General features: G+C 43.0%; 3 protein-coding genes across 3 annotated transcripts; all 3 read left to right on the forward strand.

Moving 5' to 3' along the window:
• Positions 1-13,064: 13,064 nt before the first annotated feature.
• LOC26513664 (serine protease grass) lies at positions 13,065-14,011 on the forward strand. The gene is made up of 3 exons (XM_032449733.2): positions 13,065-13,260; positions 13,320-13,365; positions 13,426-14,011. Exons 1-3 carry the CDS (start codon positions 13,077-13,079, stop codon positions 13,955-13,957), a joined length of 762 nt encoding a protein of 253 aa, XP_032305624.2. The 5' UTR covers positions 13,065-13,076; the 3' UTR covers positions 13,958-14,011.
• A 6,036-nt stretch (positions 14,012-20,047) lies between these two features.
• On the forward strand, positions 20,048-21,447 carry LOC6501643 (keratin-associated protein 16-1). Its single transcript, XM_001955628.3, has one exon. The coding sequence runs from the start codon at positions 20,194-20,196 to the stop codon at positions 21,217-21,219; it is 1,026 nt and encodes a 341-aa protein (XP_001955664.1). The 5' UTR covers positions 20,048-20,193; the 3' UTR covers positions 21,220-21,447.
• A 115-nt stretch (positions 21,448-21,562) lies between these two features.
• Positions 21,563-22,740, forward strand: LOC6501644 (DBF4-type zinc finger-containing protein 2 homolog). Its single transcript, XM_001955629.4, has one exon. The coding sequence runs from the start codon at positions 21,713-21,715 to the stop codon at positions 22,577-22,579; it is 867 nt and encodes a 288-aa protein (XP_001955665.1). The 5' UTR covers positions 21,563-21,712; the 3' UTR covers positions 22,580-22,740.
• The last annotated feature ends 268 nt before the right edge of the window (positions 22,741-23,008 follow it).

A 23,008-nucleotide genomic window follows, 5' to 3' on the forward strand; every position in this document is an offset into this window, starting at 1 on the left:
AAATTTGTCTGGCAGCATTACTAATTCCTTTATCTTGAATTAATTTAAAATATAACTTTTCAAATGAAATTCCCAAAATTGCGATACTTTATTTTGCTATGCTAGCTATTTTTCTGGCTACAATTGACATTTTGACATCTTAATCGGAGCATGTGTAAAATTAAAAAACTTTTTTCATTTCGAGAGGAAATTCCGTTTGACGTGACTCGGTGCCAGAATGCAAATGTGCAGCAAGAGCCTCGAATGCCGACTGCCGACTGCAAAATTAAATGAAAAGCCAGCGGCTGTGAAGTAGTAGTAGTGTTCGTAGCAAGGTTTTTGTACCTGAGTACAGGTAAGGCAGATGGCAGCAGGTAAATCAGCTTGCCGGCTGTACATTCTGCGCGCAGCATGCAAATTGATTAGCCCGGGCTCGAGCACGAACTGCAATCTGGACACCTAGCAACGGTAGGGTCCAAAAACAATGCCCACAAAGGCAGCAGGAGCTGCAGCCGAATCTCCATTCCCACTAGGCTCGATGGAGAGCAGCGCCGGCTTGTGTCGTTATCCCAATGCAATTTGCAAACAAGCACAGGGCATTAGGCCTAAGTACAACGGCAAAGGCTTCAAGTGCACCGAGAGCAGAAGATAGGTAGCAGAACAAGTTGGTGGAAGGTGTTTGGCAAGGCTTGAAGCAACTTAAGCCCATTTTGAGGCACATTCCCCCAAGAGCAAAGCATGTCATTGGCTCGGAATAATTGGTTCTCTACTGCCACCGTTTAAGTCTCAGTGTATAAACGAATAATCTCATCCGTAAACGAAAATAGCTTTAAATTAACTAAAAACTAATGTACAGATGCTCCGAAAAGATGTTTTCCAGCTCTACATAATTTAATTACTCCTACCAAATAAAAACTCAACCAATTAAATTGTTTAGTGTGTAGGCATGTTGGTTGAAACGCTTAATTACTAACAAGCCCATAGCCACGCCCATCGCACGCACTCACACAGAAGCCAACACTCACACAGACGCCGACACTAGCACGCACGACCAGCGTTTTGGCCAAGATTAAAATGCCAGCTTAGTGAAGACTTTTGCATGTGAAATTAGTAGCTTAAACTGTGCGCCAGGCCTTGGTTGCAGCATTTGTTGCTGCAGCTTGTTGTGGCAAGCACTTTACATGCCCTCACACCAATACAGGCCCAGACACTAGCAGAGGCCAATGTTTGTTGCTGCTGCATGCGTATGATAAAATAATTCACTCGACTGCAACTCATAAATTCTCTAAGGTAGCGCATAAATTCTCAACAAATCTCGACAAAATGCCGCAAAGCAGCCCCAAACCTCAGACTGGGCCTGGGATAGGCATTGAGATGGGACCTGGAGTTTTGAGTAGGGATGCGCTCACCCATGCTTAGGCACTTGGCCATGCCGCATGCTTAGCTGCTTTTGGTCTTGTTCTTCTTATGGCCATTAAACTTGAAACATTTTCATATATTAGTGTTGGCCCTGAAACACTAGAAAGTTAAAACAAAATACTAATTAAGCCCAAAATGGAAATCAAAAATTTTAAAAAAACTACGAACTCGTGGGAATACAGTTCTAATGAAAAATTATTCACAAAAGTCTTTAAAAAATTATAGTTCAGAATATATCCCAATATTTAAATCCCATTATCACTGTGCATGATACCGCAGACGAAGAATTTTCTGTTTTTGTTTGATCTTAATGAGTGATTTTCAATACCTATGTATGTGTATTTCATTTTTCGGCACCAAACTTGATATCAGATATTTTTGACGTGGCAAGCGTGTACGTCACCGGTATTTTACGTCGTCAAGAGGTTTTTTATTTAATTTAAATGTACCCAAAAAAACCCCTCTCATTTCATAACGACCAAAAAAACTACAAAATCAACTTTGTTCAACATGCCGCATGCAGAAAAAGAAAATTTTATGCCCGGGCATAAATTGCAAACAAAACTAATGTAAATCGCCGGAGATATCGTGCCCCTCAGCCAAATGCCCATCCACCCACCGTTGCACTTACCATATTTTATTGCCCCAGGCGGCGGCCATGTCAACATTTTTGATTTTTTCACTTGATAAAATCAATGCATTTTTATGCGGACAATGCCAAAACAACAACATTGCCAGCAGAAGCAACAACAACAGATAGGAATAATGGAAAAGCGCTTTCCATGTAATGTGCTATATGTGGCAGCAACAAGAGAGAAGCAGATCAGGAAGGCGGCAAAATCGAGAGGAGACTGCGAAAAAATTACCATTTAAAAAAAACGCCGAAAATTGTTGCTGTTGCATTTTGTACGCATCATTGGGGCTCAATGGAGTGTGCACACACTGATACAAAATGTCGGCATGTCTTTCGCTTCGTGTATGCGACGCTGTATTTGTGTGTGTATTGGCCATATATTCGTGTTTGTGTTAGTGTTATTGTTTGGGTGTGTGTGTGTGTTCGCATGGCCATAAAACAAAAAGTTTGCATGATCTCAATTCGCATCTTCTTCGTTTGCGCTTTCGATTTGTACTTTGTTTGCGAATTGGCAATTGTTCGATTCTTTGGAGGAAACGTGCCGCGGCCTCTAAGTAAATCAAAAGGTTTCCTCCATCTTACCAAACTCACACATACATGTACATGAACACGCTCACGGTCCAATAGGCGGAAACGGAAGTGCACGCATGCAACTCTCGAAGAAAAGAAAAACTCGCTGCAACTTTTCTGCCCCGCCAAACAAGTCACATAAATCGCAAGCATTCACACACTGAACTTTTGAACACAAAACAAAAATTACAAGGATTCAAAAATTAAGAAGATTATGTTTATTTTAATATTTTTTAATTATCGGAGTAAATGACTACTATTTGAAAGTTTTGACTTCTTTGATAATTTTGTTTGCCTAAGTACCTATTCATTAATTTATTATATTATTATGTTGGTTAAGGATTAAAAAGTTGTTTTTAGACCTTTATAAATAATAAAAAGCGAAAAATTTAGCTTTTGGAGTTAAAGTTTGAATGCAGAAAATAGCACACTTATTTTCTACGAAACAAAGTCAATTTTAAAGCACTTTTATCTCAGTGCCAGCATTTAAAGAGGGTAAGGACAAATATACTCCAGGGACACCAGTATTGATTAAGTCGGCAGCGACGGCGATCCCTTAAGATTCTAATTTATATCAGCGGCAAAACTTATTTCCTATTTCCGCGTGCGCGCGCCTCTGAAAACGTCGTACGTGATTCAATTATAAAATGCGGTCTCTCAAATCGTTGCAAAATTTATGTATTTCATTTTATTTTCCCACATCGGACAACCCGAGGCCTGCCAGTCTGTGTTTCTCCGCTTTTGTGTCTGCGTCTGTAGTGGTGGATGAATGGGCGAGTGTGTGTGTGAGTCTTTTTGGTGGCACATGTGGCCCCATTTTAATGGACCTGCCTCGTAAAATGCCACAAAAAGTGTCACAAATTTATGCGCGCCCATTCATAAATGGCCGCAAAATGTTCAACAAAAGTGTTCAAATAGTCGAGCGAACGAGATGGGGCTAAGGAGCGACAGAGAACGAAGAGAGGTAGGGATATAGGTACTTGAGGTGCACTTTTAGTATTAGGCTTACTTGGGTGCAAGTCGAGTGCAGCTGCCTCCTAATCGAAATTTTGGGAAATTAATTATGCAGCTTTCAATTGGCTCTCGAAGGAAAGCCGCTTGCGGCTGAATGGAATTGTTTGAGGGCAACTGCATTGGCGGCTAATTGAGCAATTGGCGCTGCGGTGCCGCATCCTGTATGCCTTTCAAAATGCACCCTAGATTCCTGATTAACCTCAGAAGCTTAATGGAATTGCGGTGCGGTTTTACTGGAGCATCCCATCGCTATTCTGCATGAGGAGCCCGCAAAGGATATTTATTTAAAAATGTCTTCCTCGCACAAGAAATGACAGGCGGTTTGCATTTCCCTGTTCGTATGCAGCATTTCCTTGACATTTGTTTGTCCTGCCATCAGTCATGCTGGTACAAAAGTCATAAATCGCGATGCGTGGATTATGTAATTTTCATGTTTGCATTCGCGTTCCCCACTCCCACTCCCATTTCCATTCGCTTTCGCCAGAGAAAAACTACTACTGGCTTCAAAAAGGATGTGGCACGCGCTGCCGTTGACAACAATGCGTTACAGTTAGCGGTGGCAATAAAAAATACGAAAGAAAAACTAACGCATGCTAAATGTACGAGTATTCCCAGGGAGAGCGCAAACAGACAACAACGGGAGCTGCCACAATGGCAACAGGAAACGCTCCAGCGCAAAGGAAGCTTAAGTAGCAAGGATATGCAGCAGCAGTAACAGCGGAAGCCATCAAACAATGACGCGAAAATGCAATTCCGAGCGCGAATATGCCACATGATGTCAGTAGGTGGCAGAGTAGCAGAAGGAACATTATGTCTAATAGGAAAAAATAACACAAGTTGAGAAGCTTGTCAAAAAATAAAGAATATTATCATAAGATATTATACTTCAAAAGAATCAGAAGATCATATATTTCATTCATAAATTGTCAGAATTCTTATGAAAAATATTTCATTCACAAGATCCTTGAAAGAAAATCAATTAAATTACAACCTTCAAGTAAACTATGAATAAATAATTAAATTTTAAAAGCACTTACAGCTTGCTTTACATGTGCTTACTTAGCCAAAACACTTTTCTGAATAAAACTTTTGCTTCTTTGCGCTTCCCTGGCGAGTATCCAGACGAAAAATTAATAAGTAACCTAGGTGCACCTGACAAAATCCACCAAAGCCACTCGCTAACTCTCTGTATCTGCCACATCCCGCTCCATCTGCTTCCAAATGCAGCGTTAAGCCAACAAAAATTCTTATTAAAAACCCCTGGCATCCCCTGGCGCCAAAGCACACTCGACGTCCCCAAACATACTACTCTCTACTACTCGGTTGCTCAACTCATCCGCGGAAAATTGCTAATCATAATGAACGCACCGTCAAAAGCTTTTTCCGTGTGATCCCCGCACAGGATTGCGTGTTTCTCTGGATGTGGGACGGCGTGGTTGCTGTCTGATGAGGATGAGAAGCCAGCAGACGCGCATTTTCAACGCAAATCAAGCGCTGAAAAGTGCACACCCAAACTTCCAGATGAAGCCAGTCGGTTGGGGGGCTGAGGGTTTTGGTTGGTTTTTAGCCGGGGCTGGAAATCAAATTTCAGTGCAAGCAGCAAAGCAGCTTCGAGGCAGGCGGCGACCAGCCAACCAACTGCCATGTGTGAAAATTTTTAATATATCAACTCAAAGGCGACTCGCAACGGAACAGCACGGAATGGAGCGAAGCGGATCCCAACGAAACCAGACAGACAAAACTCCGGACCCCAACGACCATTTGCCCAAACTCCCACTGAAAATGCCCCCCAGCAAGCAGACCCAAAATGAAATGCATAAATAAAGCTCACGCGGAGTCTGGGCAGGACATGGTTCCACTAGAAAAAATTTAATACAATTAATTAGATGTTATTTAATAAAAAAATAATAAATACTCAAAAAACTTAATATTGAGGCCTTGATTAATAAATATTGTTGGAACGTAAATTGCATATTGTTTTTTTTTTATACCTTTGCTGTCATCATTTTTTCTAGTGTCTGTGAAACTCACTCCAGAGCTTCCACAGAGTCAAAGGCTGACTCTGCCACATAATCATGGCCACGAATTCACTGTGAAAGTCGGATTCAGGGTTCGGGTTCTGTGTGCAGTTCAAATAGACAGGCGAAACTCAAAGGCAACAACGAGTGCAGCAACCAAAACAATTTAAATATAAATAATTCGGTTACCCGTGTTCATGCTCATTGTGCGGCCTCTTCCTGTTGCTGTCATTATTGTTGTTGCTGCCTGGTACTGCTGCCCCTTCTGCCACACTGGCTGATGCTGCTGTTGCTGCTGCTTTTGGTGCAGACTCATGCATTATAAAGTGTCTGGGGCAATCATTTGATGCCTGGCCATGTCAGTGAGTTTGGCCACTGGGTAGTTTCATCGTGGTCGCACTCCCAGTCGCAGTCCAGTCGCGTTTTATGCTACTTGCTTCTGTTTTCCGGCCACACAACTAAATAATTTAGTTACACAAAGGCCGTGCCGGTTCTCTACGGTTCGGGCCAAAAACCAGATGCATTTGACCGTCTGTGGCTGACCGGCCACCAGACCACTGGACCGGCCCACCCGCCAAAACTTCCCTGCAATCCCATATGTTAAATGCAAAATGTTAATAAGCGCACTGAGTCCAAATGTTTAGAAAGTGAAATAAACCTACAATTTAAGTGAATTTTGCCAAAAATTTTGGCCAAAAAATAAACGTTTAGTTTCCCTTTGAAGATTAGTTTCCATTGATTAGAGTATCGTTGTAATTAATACACTTTGGCACTCACTTCCCAATTTTTACAATTTTCTTCGAAAATGTAATTCCACTTGAATCGAGTCGCTCGAGGCTGCTCCCCATTCTGCCAAGTGTGTGTTCAGATCTTAGAAATGGTTCCTTCGAACAACAACCGCAAGCTCCTTTGGCAAAGCGTCTCCTCAAAAGACTTGACGATTGTCTAATTCGGGTCTTCATTTCGTCTTAACATGCCCTCTGACAGCTAATTGAAAATTAATTTGATCGCATCCGAGAGGGTAAATGTCAAACCATTTTTGTTTATTATTAATTTGCATTTTGATTGGAATTCTGACATTGTCAATCGCCTGACAGCTCCGTCCGACATGTGAAATAAACAAAATTACATCCGCCGTCCCACTTGAGATGCCAGAGACCGACACTGATGGACGCACTTTGACACTTCCTCGAGGCGATTCGTTTTACATTAACATTTCGCAAACCGAGCGTTTTTTATTAAATATATCTCTGATAGCTCATTGCTATTGTTATTGTTTCTGGGAGGGAAGACAACTCAGTAAATTGTTTGCAATAATTGATTAATGAAGGCGGGGTAAGTCGAGCGACTGCCCCTCCCACTCTCTACAAAAATAAAAACCAGCCGCCCACGATTTTCATTTTCACGATTTCCCTTAGCTCTTATCATTGGCAGTAGCTTGCCACTGACAAGGGGAAAACTTTTGCCATTTAGTTTAGTTGGCAGAGCAGCCTTGGCGCATATAATTAACATGGCAGCCAAGTGGAAACTGAGAGCGGGAAAACTGGCTGGAAAACTTGGTGGTTCGGTCGGTATCGGTGTTGGCGTTGGTGTTGGTGTGGCCCCAGCTATCGCCCCGGGCATTGCGTTTTGTGTTGTGCCGCGCTGCTCTCTGCTCGCTGAGCTAATTTAAATTAATTGAATATGCTTTGATAGCATTTCAATTAACTTTTCTGACAGCATACGGCCTTGTGCCACATTTTTTTCTGTGTGCATTTTTTATTCGTTTCCTTTTTTCCTTATGTTTTTCTCCTGAATTTGAATGCATTGCAGCAGGTCCAGCATCATCATGGCCGTATCTATCGCAAAATGTGGCTGCCTCCCAGGCATTTCAGCCATGCAATATAAATGAGACGCGCCCCGTCATGACATGTCCAAACCATTTCGTGTACTCCGCCCCTTTGGGCGCTTCTGGCCCGGCTTATATGTATATCCGTTGGTCCATGTGCGGCATTTTGCATAATAAGTGGCCAAGAACAGCAGCCGTGGATGGTCGCTGCTCCGCTCGGCTCATTCCATTTGACGAGCCAACTAAATCACCAGAAATCAGTTATAAATTCGTTGGCCGTTTGGTTCTTGCTCTGATTTCGGTTCTGATTCGGATTCTGGGCTTTGGGTTTCCAGCTGCAGGATTGCGGTGCGCTGTAGGACATTACATTTCCAAATACATATGCATAATTCCCTTTAACGTGAGCCTTGGCGCTGATGCCGTTCCGACTGCCCAGGGCCCCAGTTCCCTCTTAATTGATACTGCCTTTAAATTATTCAAACGAGACAAAATCCCAAACTGATACAAGAACTCTCAAGGTTTCTAGGTGAAAATATTTCCCAGAGCCCAAAATCCTCCCGCCGAACCGAAGAAAAATGGACTAATTAAATGTTAACATTAAACACCAATTAAGGGGCATTACAAATAATAGGTCACCGAAAAGGAAATCAGCGTACTGGCCATCTTCAACACGTGCTGATGGATATAGAAAAAGCCAATTTGATTGATAACACTAGAGAGGAAGACCAACCAGCAGAAGCTCTACCTAGTGGCTGTTGTGGCCGTGGTGATTTTTATTTTTTTCTGCGCTAGTGGCGCTAGTGGTGATGTTGGCCACTCTGTCAAGTGCCAATTAAACTAAAGCAAGGCAACAAGCGACAGCAACAGGACGCAGGACACGGAGCGTATGTATGGGGGACCGATAAAAATGCCAGATATTTTTTTCACGACTTGTGCGGCCGAACAAGTTTTTTGCCGCCACACTTTTTCCGAACTAATGACACACGGCCCGGCCGTGACCGCGTTGACGTTGATAGGCCACAACAATTTTCATTGGACAGCCATTTACAATAAACGTCAGCAAGGCCTAGCTGCCCTAGAGAAAAATAAAACCAAAAAAGACCCTCCGACTAAGGAAGCAAAAAGTTGGTAGTTTAGGGGGGGAAAATCAAACAACCATTGAGTGGTGGGACAGATCTGTCTGTACCGTTTGATAAGCGCTAATGAATGGTTTTCTTATACGCTCCATTGGGCCGCATCCGTGGCCGTGGCTAAGAAAATTCCAGCACAAAATCGGGTCATGGCGGGAGCTGGCGGGTAAGCCGGACACGGCCACTTGTCGCGGTTTTGGGCAATTTAAGCGGCGGTTGCCGTTGTCATTGTCACGACGTCGAATGCGGTTGCGACTGACGCAAATGTTTGGCTTTGAGGCAATTAACGAGGCCAGAAAACAAGATGGGTTAAAAAAAAAAAAAAAAAAAAAAATCTGGAAAAATACAACAGCAGAGAACAAAAGTGAGGCGGTGCAGTGCATTTTTTTACAGCTCTATTTTCCGGCTTGTAATAAAATGGCAAACGTATATGCCTGGGCAATCAATAACCCAGCTTCGAACATGCTCCGGTTTTTTAAGAGCTCACCGAAAAAACCACAACATTGCAAGGACATGCTGCTCAAGGGGAAAGCGGAAAAGGGGACAGGGGAGATGAGGAAGCCGTAGAGGAAGCAACCAACAACAAGCGACTTAATACAGGCCAACTTGATGAAGATACAAGACAGATGGATAACGGCAGGTGAGCCAGGCATACAAATAAGAAAATTTTCCCTCCTTTATCCTGCAAAGAGAACTGCAAAAGGACAAAACTTTTAAACAAGATTCGGCACTCGATACAAACACACAGACAACTGCCTCGGACTCAGCCTCTTTTATGCTTGGCCATAGTCCAATACAAATCGTTACCAATTTTCAGCCGGACTACGGAACGTTGGGCGGATGGGCGAGGGGAGGGGCGCGGGAAGGGGGCGTGGTCGGTGGCAGGCCATAAGCAATGGTCAACTATATGAACAAACAGGAGGCGCACACCTTTCATTTATTGTCCTTGTCTGCTCTCCTTCTCCCGCTTTGTATCTTTCGGGGCCATGGTGGCGTATACGTTATGGGGAGGCATGTTCATACCGAACCGCGTACAGAGAGAGCCACGCAAAAGGGTTAGTTTATATTATGGCTTCTAATAATAATACAAAAAATAATAATTATAAACATATGTGTTTTAAGTTATACATTTTATTATATTTTTATATAAAACTTAACAAAATCATTAAAAGAAAGTCCCATAGCTTACAGTGTACTTTACGAAATTGCAGGTGACTGAGATGGTGGTGCTGGACTAGCACTGGTGTGGTGCAGTTGGTGGTGCATCGGCTTTATGTTGTGTATGTGTCTGGCCGGGGTCTTTACGTTGGCTTGATTGGATTTGCCGATGCAAATGAAGAATCCAATTTTTAAAGTTTGTTTTTCGTTATCGTTACGTCTCTTGTTAGTAGCGGAGGTGAAGGAGGGCTCGGGCCAGCGACTTGTGTCTCCTTTACTTTCCTTTTGCCATGCAACTCACGACACACGGTCTTGGCCAGTCCTTCCTCCTTCTTGGCCAGCTCCTGTTGACCAATATTTTTGTTGCCATTTGGTTTTTTTTTTCGTGCTGGTCCACCACGTTTGTTTTATACGTTTGGACTTATTTTTCCATTCAGGACATCCTGCTCATCCCGATGCTGTTCTTTTTTTTTTTTTTTTGTTGGCCGGTCTGGTTGGTCACATCGGCGCAGCACGCCGGCAGCCAGCCCCTGACACAAAGCGTCAGGAGGTACAACCAACAATAAGCATGGACAATTCAAACAAACCGACAGCGGGAGGGAACAAAAATTTGTTTGCTGCCCAAAACAAGCAGCTGAACAAAAACAAAAATGAATACAAAAAAAATCTGGTTGAAAAAGGAAAGTTTTTGCTTTTTGGATTGGCACGCCATTTGTTTGTGTCTCGTTGCCTTTTGCCTTGCCACAAAATCGAATTTTCACTTTTAAACAATTGACGTTACCACATACACCATACACATACCTGCATGCGGATCCTTCCCGTGGCTATGGATTCATTTTTTTTTTTTTTTCAGCCGTTTTCTATTTTTCTGATCAAGTTTTTCACGTGGTTTGTTTTCTTCTCCTCATTTCATGCCTTTCAATTTGTTGTTTACTCTTTGTTTTTGCCTCGGTCAGCTTAATTCTGCTGTGGCAAGTGCCTCTCATCGTTGCCATTGGCTTTTGTGTGCAGTTTATTTGGGAAATAAATTTACCAACTATTTTGCTAAACTGCGACGTGGGGGCTTGGGTTTGATTGGTTTCTGTTTTCGAAATCAACAGTGGGCCGAACCGAAAAAAATACTTTCGAAAAAAGGATAAATTAAATGCGAAAAATGGGTCTTTGATTAATTTTGTTTACATTAAAAACAAAATGATTTGGCCAGCTGTCTGTGTCAAATCTGTGTGTTTCGGTGCGATAAGCACTTCCGATCAGCTGTAATAATCAATTAAGCTCCGGGGCATGCAACACGCCGAAAATCAACGTAAACATGACATCCTCAATTTGTTTATTTGAAATTATTAGAATTAACAATGCACCGTTGATTGGTGATTGATGAGCAAACATTAACATGCTGCATCCCAATTATTGGCCGGCTAAATAGTCCAATTAAAGCCAGCGAATATTTGAAATTTGATAGCTCAATAGTGAGGCATCCCCTGGAGCAGCTTATTAAATAATTGAGCACCGATTGCCGGCAATTTATCACAGATGATTGGTAGGATACACCACGGCGAAATAAGACTCCCCGACACGCCATCCAATTGGGTGTATAAATCTCCGGCAATACGATCCCCTGACAGGCATCTACAATTACACCGAACAGTCGCCCAAGTATCAATAAATTAATCAACATTTCAAGAAGCAAAACGTTTCGAGCTTCCATTAAATAGCCTGATGCTATTTTAAGAAGCAAACTCGAGCTTCTAAGTTTGGCAGTTTGGCTATTAATGGTACCGTCAACGTTTACTGGCCAATGGCATGGTCAGCGGCACTGAAAATTAGCCCGAAACGCATATGCCATAAATCCTGGCTCCTGGCTCCGACCCAAAGAGCCAGACAACCGCTAAAACTATGAAACGAAACTTTATTGACCCACAAATAACGTGCAGATAATTACAAAAACAAAAGGCAACTGCCCCCAGGAAAACGAATGTGTCCGTCGTCCGTTCTCCGTTGTCCGTTGTGGGAGTGAAGAGCTCTGGTGGTGCTACTAGTGGTGGTGGATAAGCGTGGAAAAAGGAAAAGACTTCTGCCATTCCATGGCAAAGTGGAAAAACTACTTACAAGTATGTTAACATGCGCAATTGTTGCCGTTGTCCAGCTGGAGACCTCCGGGCAAACTCAAGCCAAGAAGAAATACTGAGGATAATATTTATACACATGCTATACATCTAAAAAAATATAATTAAATTGTTTATATTTTATTTAACACTTTTATAAATTTGCCAACATCTACTACACCTTTAAACGATAACTACTAACTTTATGAACTTCTCAGTCCATTTTTTCCCAGTGTATCCCAACAATGCCACGGAAATCTTTTCTTTTCCTGTCAGAGTTTTCCCCCACCACCTTGCCGTTGTGGGTTTTCCCAAAGATGCTCAAGTTTATTTGTTGTGGTCATGGCAGAAAGTAATCCAAAAGATAAAATACAATAAAATAAAAGGCCAAGCGGTGAGTTATGTCGGTCGCAGTGGTTGTTGCTGTTGCATCGGTGGGCAGGTCCTCTATAGACAATACCTTAAAGCAACCCATGTGTTGTCGTCTGTCGAGCGAGTGTGCATAATTTATATGCCGAGCTTCACATGTTTTTGGCTAAATTATTTCCCTGGCCCAAAGCACGTGCTGCTATGGGCCACGCGGCCTTCAGGTCAACCGTTCGGGCCATAAATTTGGACGCCTGCCCTGCGACACGCTCTATGACATTATTGAACTTGAAAGGGATATGGCCCAACAACAGCAAAACAATAAGCCCAAGCGGAAGACAAGGAGCAGGATCGGGGCCATTTTCCTCCACACAAAAGCCACTGAATTGACCTTGTAAACTCTGGTTAACTGAAAGAATTGGCCAAGTGTGTGCCGTTGGTTATCCAAGAAGGAAACAATGCATATTGGAGGCACAAGTTTTCGCAAATCTTTTCCATGAAATCATTTAAGCACTTAGTATTTTTTGTTGTTTTTTTTTTTGTGTACTTGAAGTGGCTATTATTAAGCATCAAATAAAAATAAAATTCTGATTAGTTGAAAATTTAAAAAATAGCACCAACATATAAGAAACATGCTCATCCCTCATTTTAGTTATTTTCTCATGAAAAATTTTCCCTTGAATAATTTTATTTATAATTATTAGATTAAGAAACCCCCTTCCCATCAAATTTGCTATGTACGCCTCTGTTTTTTAATTATTTCATAGCAACTGATAAGCATTTTCGGAAAAAACAGTGGCTTCAAGCGAGACTTAAATCTAGGCTGCTGCTCAGTCTATTCGCCATTCTCGACGAAAGATGATGTATACAGCGGCTTTAACTATTTTATTTGCTTCATGTTTCATAATCCATCAGGCATCAGCTATATATTTGGAACCGGATTGTGGAACTGTGGATCTGAATTCCAAAAATAGTAATCCCTGGATGGCTCTAATACGAAATAAAACTGACTTTCTTTGCACTGGAACGCTAATTTCAAACCGTATGTCTCCTAAAATTCAGAAAGAATAATAAAGACCAAATTTTTTCATAATGTTACAGAGTTTATATTGACGGCTGCCAGTTGCATTATAAATCGCAACCAAATGTAAGTTTCTTAGAACACATTAGCAGACAAAATAACTAAATCGTCATTTAAATTTCGTAGACTGGTGCGGTTGGGAGAAAGCCAAAATTTAACAACCGCAGAAGAATACTCTGTTAAAAAAGCGTACGTCCACGTAAACTTTTCATCAAAAACCTTAGAGAATAATATTGCGCTGCTCGAATTTCACAAAGTGGTGATATTCCAGCCTCACATACGACCGATATGCATTTTTATAAGCCCTAAGATGAAGTCATGGAAAGACCGGGCCATAAGTTTTCGCTCAACCTTTTGGGTACAAAATCCAAACGGTTTTGTGGCTGATAATTGGGTTGTTGATCGCGATAACAGGAATTGTGACAACCCCTTTGGGTGGCTCGTCACAGAATCTCAGATCTGTGTCGGCCCGGCTAACTTGGATAGTTGTTCCCCCGGAAATCCGATATCAAGAGTGTACAAATATGAAAACTCCTTAAGACATATACAATTGGGATTACTTAGCTCATGTAGCTCCAATGGAATATACACCGATGTTGTGAGTTTCTCTACTTGGATAATGGAAAGGGTGTGGGATATTGAAATCATAATGAATTGAAATAAAAAAAATCATTCTGCCCAGCTAATAAATGAAATAATTAGACAGCAAAAATATTTAAGTAAATAGGAGATTACCTTTTAAGCGTTGGGAGCCAATTTTATGCGTCGCGTTCTTGCCGCTTGTCTTGCTTCCATTTATGTTGTTTTGACTGCAATTGCTTTGGGACTATTTAGCATTTTTAAAGTAACCACATGGGGCCAAGAACAAACAGCAGCCGCCCGCAACCCAGACAGGACCTGAGCCCTAATAGCTGAACTGGAAAGCAGGGGTAGTGGTGGTCGTTGAAGTATTACAAAACTCTAAACTGGCGCAAAAAGTTTTGCCAAAGAAAATGTTCTTAATTTGATTTCTTCAACGCCCCTGGAGTGCAGTATTGCGGCAAGGATGGCGCCTAAATGTGCGTCTATTTTATAAATATATCCCTATATATATAAAGGTATATAAACCAGGACACGGCTAAGGGCAGACGAGGTATAATAAAAAGGCTTGGGGTACAAAAGTTTTTAATAAAGTTTTTATACCCTTGCTACGCAAACATAAAGCGATGGCGCTGGGCGGGGAAAATGGAAATAATTGAGGCAATTTGTTATAAATGAAATAAAGGTAAGGGCTTTAAAGTAGAAGTAGAAGGGGACTTATAAATGTTGAAAAAAGGCTTTGCGATACCACTTCCTAGTTGCTAAGTCAACCTCGAAAGAAAAATGAAATTATCGCTTTGATCCTGCTCATAAAAATGTAATTTTTATTCTTGCCATTTTTTGAACCTAAAAGAAAAGGGGATGAATTTAAAAACTGCGAGGTCGAGAAGTTCCGGCCCAGAGCAATATGCACCGTTTCCCAATGCAGTTTGAATTTCACTTCAAAACAATTTGTAACAGTCTCTGCGATATAGACACATAAGCACAGGCCCGTTGCAATCGAAGTTTGGTTTGGCAGCTAAGCAAATTTGCTGCAAGTCTGCCGAGTCAGCAGTGCAAGGATGTGCTGTCTCGCATCTGATCGAATCCGCTTGCGCAACAGTGAGAAAAATTCTTTAGCTTTTGTACTTAATGATGTTCCAGCAACAAGCTTATAGTTTCTCAACCCAATGTAAGCCCCACCTTTGGCGTTAATCATCTAGCCTAATAGTTTTCTAATAGTACCCCTTTTTATATATATTTTTGAAAAGAAATTCTCTTACTGTATGATATGCGTGTGCATGTCAATAGTTTTGCGCGTTCGCTGACGCTCTCCAATGCCTTTTTCTTTTTGATGAATTGACAGGCAATGCTATTTGTCAGCAGTCAATGTGTTTGTTACATTTTATTGCCAGCTGGTTGCCACTGATGTTGCTGCTGCTGATGCTGCTGTTGCAGTTGGTGGTGCAGGTCCTGTTCCTGTTGCTGTTGCTGTTGCTGTTGCTGTTACTGCAGCTGCATTGTTAATGTCAGGCGTTGGGGCATACGCTAAACATGGGGAGCAAGTTATTTGTCTGCATTTTATATGCAATTTCTCTATACATCTCGCTGTTGGACAGACGGCCTGACAGGCTAAAAAAGACGAAAGGACGAACAGCAGCAGCAGCACGAGCAAATTGTGTTGTATTGTGTTCGCATGCATCCGACAGTTGAGAGGCAATGGCTATGGCAACAGCTATAGCTTCTTCGATATGCTTGGTCGCTGTTTGAAATAGATTACGCATCCGGCGTGCCAATTGCCCTATGCACTCGAGTTCTTGAACTTTCTGGCAGCTGGGTGGTTGAATGGTTTTGCAAAAAGCAGCGGGTTGCACAATCAAAGAAATTGTCATGCCCTTCTTTGATTGAATGCAATCAATATTTTCTGTTTTTTTTTACATCATCACAAAGCGCATTATTAATCGTTTTGAATTTTTCATCGCACACAACTGGGCAGGTGTTGCTCCTGGTTACTATTTGATATTCAATTTTTTTAAAGGGAAAACTAGACTTCTCCTGGAATTTAATTTGTTTTGTCGTCCTGTCCAAGCTCAATAACTTTTTTAATTAAATTTTTTTACCCTTCCGCCGAAAGCATTTTTCTGATTTTCATCTCAATGATATTCGAGTTTTCTTTAAATGAGAATCCAGTTCCTTTAGAGTTGTCAATAATATACTTCATTTTCTGTTAAAGAACAAGCTGAAACGTTCGAGGATTATCAATTGAACAAAATTATACAAATAATTGAACAAAGGTAAAAATGAAAAGTATATTATCCAATTCTTCAAAATCCTGCCAAGGATCAAATAATTCCTTGAAATCCTTAAAGAAAGAAAGTCTTGAAAGATGGAAAAAATCTACGGTTTCCACTTGATATATTTGTTGTTTTCTGGTACTCCGTAGTTGCGTTTTATAAATAAGTGCATGTCAACATTAATTTTATACTCCCAGTTGATTAATAATGCACAAGGAAAACGTCACAAAGAAATATGATTGCAGGAAGGTTGATTCTTTCACTTAATTCCCTTGCCATTTTGCCCAGCCTACTCCGAAGTAACCCCGGCCTGTTAAAGGGCAAATGTTACGAAATTAAATGTGAAAAGAAGTGGATCTTAAATACCTTACAAAAATTGGTTACAAAAAAAATACATTTTCTTTTAGGTAATATAATTTACGCAACTTATTTCTATTTAAATCTGTTTTTTGAATAAAAACTAACTTATCTCTCTTGTAAGCCTAACAACAATTTCCCATAAAAAATATCTTAAATTTTTAATATAATTTGTATATGGTAAAATATTTTTTTTTTAAACGCCAAATACCTCTTCGCAACTTAAAGTGTAGCAACACATTTTATGCCAGAACAAAAATAAAGTCATTAAAATTGTAAATATAATATGTATACAAGAACGAACAGGAGGCACCCAAGCAGGGAGCAGGACGAAAGCGAGGAGGAGATGACGCTGCCATCCTGTGTGCGTGCAAGAAATGGAAATGCGGTTAATTTCCGTAAAGTATGCAATAATTTCTGGCACTGAGCATAAGCAAGTGCACGCAGTGACTTGCTGGTAGCTTTTGTGTGCATATACATGTATATTTTTGTACATACAAGTGCAGCACAACAAAAGGCAAAGAGTAAAATGACTGCCACGCCTCCAGCCCGATGCCCCCGAACAAGTAAATCTCTTTGGCAGCCTGCGAAGACGGAACTAACGAACAAACGGGCATTCATCAATATAAATCAACCGGCGGCCACAGGCCAGGCCCAGCTGCAAGGATTTTGGTGGGATGCAAAGCCCAGGCCCAGTCGGGCCCAGCGGTATAAATAAAAACATTTTTTTTGTATAAAAAATGTCTGCGAATTGGTTGGTGAACTGGGTGGGTCAGCCCAATGGAAAGAAAAAGTTGGAGGATGCCGAACAGAGAAGGGCCAGCTGTAAAAATGTTGGCCAAAGAAATATTTTCACATTTTTATTTATTTTTTTTCTTATTCGGCAAATGGAAAGCGGACGGCTTCGGCTGGTCCTTGGTCCTCGGTCTCAGTCCACGGACCACGGTCCATGGTCCATGCTAGTGAATGTCCTTGCAACTGCTACTGCACTGTTGCTGTTGCTGTTGGTGCCACAGTAGCATTTTCGTTTCATTATGTTCCGCGTGCCTAAAGGATTGCAATATATAGTTGAATTTTTTGCCGTTGACTGAATCGTTTGCATGTTGCAAGGGACTGGACTGCCTGGGAAAATGGTTGCCACACACAAACACACGAACACTCTCACATACGCATCGAAATGCTTTACAATACTGAAACGAAACAACAATAAGACCAACAAAATCGTTCAGGCCACGCATTTTGACTTCGGTATTTGTGGCTTTTTATGTAATTCATGGTTATTCCACATATGCATGCATGTACGCCTCTCAGTGCTGCAAATTTACTGCCTAGCGGGGAAAAAACAACTTTTATGCACGGATTTGGCCAAAAGAAGCCTCACCAAAAATCACGTAATTTATGCGTTTTCCCCAACAGTTTCAGCCGGAGATGATGCAATTAAATTAAATAAGCTTGGGTTGAATTGACAAAAAAGGAAAAATACAATTTTTTCATCGAGTTTTTGCAAGAAGGAGTTTTTATGAAAAATGGAAATCTGATACATTTATACTTATTTTTTTAACGATATTATATTTCCTGAATGTACTGACTGATTATATGGAGTTTGAATTTTGTGCAGTGCACTTCAATGGCAGTGCATTTTATTTGTCATTTCCGGTTTGTGCCGGAAGTTGAAATTATTGAAATCAAACGGAAATGCAGCGTAGCAAATGCATAAAAAACAGAAGCCGAAAAGCGTGCTTTAAGCACGGCTCCAATGAAACGACAATCCATCTGTCCATCTGAGACTGCTTTTGTTTGTGCAGTGCCGTTAAATAAATATATAAATTTAAATAAATGCCGCCACAAAAGCCTCGCACACACTTGCACCACCTCGCTCACAGTTTGTTTGTCAATAAATCAGAATACTTATCAACGTCAGGCGATCGCAAAGAGTGCAAGCAAACAACATAAGCGACCATGGACCAGCCCACAGTCGCCACTGCCAGATGTGCGTGATTTTCGTGGGGGCTGCTCCTTGGAATGTTTATTTCACGCGATTAAATTCATTAAAGATGTCCGCCATCCACCCGCCCTGAGGCATTTATCGAAGCGGAAAGAAAAACGATGGAGTTCAAGGAGAATCGACGCAAATCGGCGGCGGCTGTGGCGGTCATCTGAAAAAAAAAATGTGTACTTGACAACTGACACTTGCTGCCTCTATCTGGCTCGAAGCAGGCATTTTACCCAGCAATTTATGACCGGCTTTTCCATAGCCTCCCCAGACTATTCATTCGGAGGCCCAAACTAAGTCCGCTAATTGCGACGCCTTAGCCGGGAAAACTCTAGCCAACAATTATGGGAAATGTGGTCCATTTCTTCGGACTGTTGCCTGTTATTGTTTGCATTATTAGCTGACAATTTCGGTGGCACTGTGTTGCCAAGTGGCGAGGCTGTGATTAGACAGGCTCTTTGGGCCTTGAAAACTGTAGGATTAGCACGAGCTTTGTCTGCGGCTAGAACTTGCAACTTGGGTCGACAGCTTGTCGGTTGATAAGCGTCCCAAGCCACTCAACGCCCAGAAGTTTATGTTTTTCTTGCATAATTACGGTCCTAAGCCAAAGGGCTTGTTGTTACAGGCCAAGAAACTGAGCAAATTCCCGGAACACGGCTGAATCCAGATCGATTGAATCAATGCTAGTGTCAAAAATAGATATTCGGATTCTTAATTGATAATATTTTGCGAAGTAAGTGGTTGTCCATTTATTGTCTATTTATTTTTCAAATATTTTTACAGATTTTTATTAAAGTAAAAATATGTTCTTTCATATTTAAAATAATTAAACAATTTTAGAATTCACGTGAGTCCCGGGCCAAAGCCTTTGTCAACATTGATGCGCCACTGTGAGCACGGTCTTTGTTGTAGTTTTTTGTGAATGCGCAATTGTTCGATGTCACCATGGTTGTGGCATGCACAAAGCGCTGATTGCACCGCCCAACCCACCAAAGAACTAAAGCTTTCAGGTCCCATGGCCAACACAGAATGCTTTTTTGGCGCTGACATGTCCTGCCGCACAGCTAAATAAACAAAAAATAGTTGCATTCTCTATCCATGTATGTATGTAGGTACGAGTATATTCAATAGGCCGTAGCTGCCAGAGTGTTTTCCGACGTTTTTCTGTAATTCGTTGCAGTTTTTTCCAACTTGGCTTTCCGCTGCTGAAAAAACGCACTGCCTGCATAAAGGCGCTAGCATATTAAAGGCTTAAACCCACTCAACGGCAGATGCCATATTGCTGAAATATATGCAGATACGTCTCCCATACGTCATGTGGAGACCGATTTCGGTTCACAAAAAGGATAACCACTTTGGACACGTTACCACCAAGTGAATGATAAGTGATGTAATAAAAAATATAAGATTTATTTAAAGAATGTGTGCTTGAAATTGTGTTTATTTTTTGATAAAGAGATCCATAAAAATGATTCGAAAAACGAATCAAGTAACTCGTTTTTCTCTGACCCGATCGAAGAGGGCTGTGAGACAGACCCTTCACAATGCTGTCGTCGTGCCGTTAGATCTCATTCAGTTTATACTTTCGCTCCGGATAACTTCCAAATTGTACCGCAAAAATTTGTCTAAAAAAAAGTTTGAATATTTTTTTTTTCTTAAAAATTTTATTTTCGGTATATTCGAGACGAAAAAATGTGTTCCCCGTGTGGTCCCTGCAGCCCATGTGATCCCTGCTGCGGCCCCTTCGAGTGCTCCCCCAAGTGCTACAATGCCGCCCAGCTAGAGGCACTGCCGCAGTGTGCCCCACGCATTCCCCCACCCTTCCCAAAATGCATCACGGTCCAACAGCCGCCGCGCATGATCTGCAAAAAGCGGGTCGTCTTCACGGAGAAGATCGTTCCAGAGCCGATGGTGGTGAACCGATGCCGGCAGATCACCATACCCAAAGTCGTAGACGCCACCAGGGTTATCAAGGTGCCTAAGCTGATTTGGGTCTCGCAGATGGTGCGGGAACCCAGGGTTATCTACTACCCGTCCATGATACCCGATCCTTACGTGGTGTGCTACCCAAAGCGTGTCTGCGAGCCGAGGGAGGTGTGCCAGTCGATCTTATGCCAGCCGAAGCCACAGACCATCGATATTCCACCGCCCAGGGAGTACTGCTGCTATCCGAATGGACCCATCAACTACAAACCCAGTGCCGCTTGTCCGCCGTGCCCAATCGGTCCGTGTGCTCCGGGGGGACCCTGCTGCCCCCTGCCCTGCTTCTCCACCAACCAGTACCCGGTCGCAGAGGGCCGTTGCGGACCATGCGGACCCTGTGGACCCGGCTGCGGACCCTGTGGCCCTTGCGGACCATGCGGACCACGATGTGGCCCTTGCGGACCATGCGGTCCCCGATGTGGACCCTGCGGACCCTGTGGACCGTGCGGACCGTGCGCGGTCCCCAATTGTGGGCCTTGCGGCCTCACGATGCCATCGGGACCGTATGTACCGGCACCATGTGGACCCTGCGCTCCTTGTGGTCCGTGCGGACCGCTCAGCAATAGCCCATGCGGGCCATGTGGGCCCTGCGGACCCTGTTCGCCACCGTGTCCCTACGAATCGCCAGAGTGCGGACCCTGCTACCCGTGTGCCCCAACACCCTGGAACACCCATTGCGGGCCCGTTGGAGCCTGCGGCCCCCAAGTCCCCTGCGGTCCTTGCGGACCCTGTTAGAATCGGTATTGATTTCAACGTTATCAGTATCCTGTCAGCCCTTTTGGATGTGGACGCCGCCAGGATTGCCCGTTGTCATCGCCCAGTGCTCTGTGGACCGTGTCTATGCCAGAAGATTGATATTCCAAAGTCTTGCCTTAAAAATTTCTCCAAAGTCTATAGTTTACTTTGCTTTATTGTCAACGCATTGACGACTCATTGGCTGTAAATAAACGGAATTTAAGCGAATGTCACCTGATTTATTATTTCTCTTTGAAACCAAGTAGGCTGTGGTACTCCAAATTTTAAATATTTAAAACACCAAGTAGGCTTTGCCTTTCTGTTCCGTTCTCCTTATGAGGCTTGATACTTTCAGATCTCATTCCAAAACCAGTTTCGCTTCGATACACTTCCAAATTTTCTCTGAAAATTTTCGTGGCAAAAAAAATTAAATATATAAAAAAAAAATTGATTTCATTTCAGACCTAATTTTGGATAACCGTTTTATCGAATCATGTGTTCCCCGTGCGGTCCCTGCAGCCCATGCGATCCCTGCTGCGGCCCCTTCGAGTGCTCGCCCAAGTGCTACAATGCGGCGCAGTTGGAGGCCCTGCCGCAGTGCGCCCCACGCATACCCCCACCCTTTCCGAAATGTATCACGGTCCAACAGCCGCCCCGCATGATCTGCAAAAAGCGGGTCGTCTTCACGGAGAAGATCGTTCCAGAGCCGATGGTGGTGAACCGATGCCGGCAGATCACCATACCCAAGGTCGTGGACGCCACCAGGGTTATCAAGGTGCCGAAGCTGATTTGGGTCTCGCAGATGGTGCGGGAACCCAGGGTTATCTACTACCCGTCCATGATTCCCGATCCTTATGTTGTGTGCTACCCGAAGCGTGTCTGCGAGCCAAGGGAGGTGTGCCAGTCGATCCTGTGCCAACCGAAGCCCCAGACTATCGACATCCCGCCGCCAAGGGAGTACTGTTGCTATCCGAATGGACCAATCAACTACAAACCCAGCGCCGCCTGCCCGCCGTGCCCCATTGGACCCTGCGCCCCAGGAGGACCTTGCTGCCCACTACCATGCTTCTCTACATGCCAGTACCCTGTTGCCGAAGGACGCTGCGGACCTTGCGGACCCTGCGGACCCGGCTGTGGACCATGCGGACCCGGCTGCGGACCCTGCGGTCCTTGCGGACCCTGCGGAGCTTTCGGGCCCTGCGGTCCTTGCCCTCCATGCGGACCCTGTGGACCTTGCGGACCCTGCGGACCTTGTGGACCCTGCGGACCATGTGGACCTTGTGGTCCTTGCGGTCCCTGTGGACCCGGCGGACCTTGCGGGCCACCGTCATGCGGTTTTGGTCCTTGCGGACCCTGCTAAGCCACGCAGTAGCTGGAAATTGTGGAACATGAAACTGTCATCCATGAGCGTGATTGGAAGTTCAAATCCAAAATTATGGCCAGTCCGAAGTTTTGACTTTACAAGTTTCGTATTTTTTCAAAATTCTATGGATTAAATAAGTCTGAAATTGACTGTCAAAATTTGATGGCTTTTGAAAGGTATAAAGTACATGGGAATAGGGATCTGTGTGGGTGTTTGTGTAGGTGAAGAAATTGAGTCAGGACATCCAATTAAAATTCCACGTCGGCTCCAGCAGTGTCGACGCAAATAATTTGCGCATTAAGAGCTTTCACATAAATACAATATATGAAATTCATTAACAGCGAAAACAATACAAATTAGTGTGGGGCGTGACCCATACTTGAAACACGTGTACCGCCCCTTTTGATTTAAAATGCAGCGCCACCG

Source organism: Drosophila ananassae, chromosome 2L (genome assembly GCF_017639315.1).
Source record: "Drosophila ananassae strain 14024-0371.13 chromosome 2L, ASM1763931v2, whole genome shotgun sequence".
NCBI lineage: Eukaryota > Metazoa > Arthropoda > Insecta > Diptera > Drosophilidae > Drosophila > Drosophila ananassae.

What these genes read in the sequence shown, in the direction of transcription:
- LOC6501643 (XM_001955628.3), top strand. Translation starts at nt 20,194, where the DNA reads ATGTGTTCCCCGTGTGGTCCCTGCAGCCCATGTGATCCCTGCTGCGGC.
- LOC26513664 (XM_032449733.2), top strand. Translation starts at nt 13,077, where the DNA reads ATGATGTATACAGCGGCTTTAACTATTTTATTTGCTTCATGTTTCATA. An exon ending in TGGAACGCTAATTTCAAACC is followed by an intron (nt 13,261 to 13,319) that starts GTATGTCTCCTA and finishes ATAATGTTACAG; the next exon opens with AGTTTATATTGACGGCTGCC. An exon ending in ATTATAAATCGCAACCAAAT is followed by an intron (nt 13,366 to 13,425) that starts GTAAGTTTCTTA and finishes TAAATTTCGTAG; the next exon opens with ACTGGTGCGGTTGGGAGAAA.
- LOC6501644 (XM_001955629.4), top strand. Translation starts at nt 21,713, where the DNA reads ATGTGTTCCCCGTGCGGTCCCTGCAGCCCATGCGATCCCTGCTGCGGC.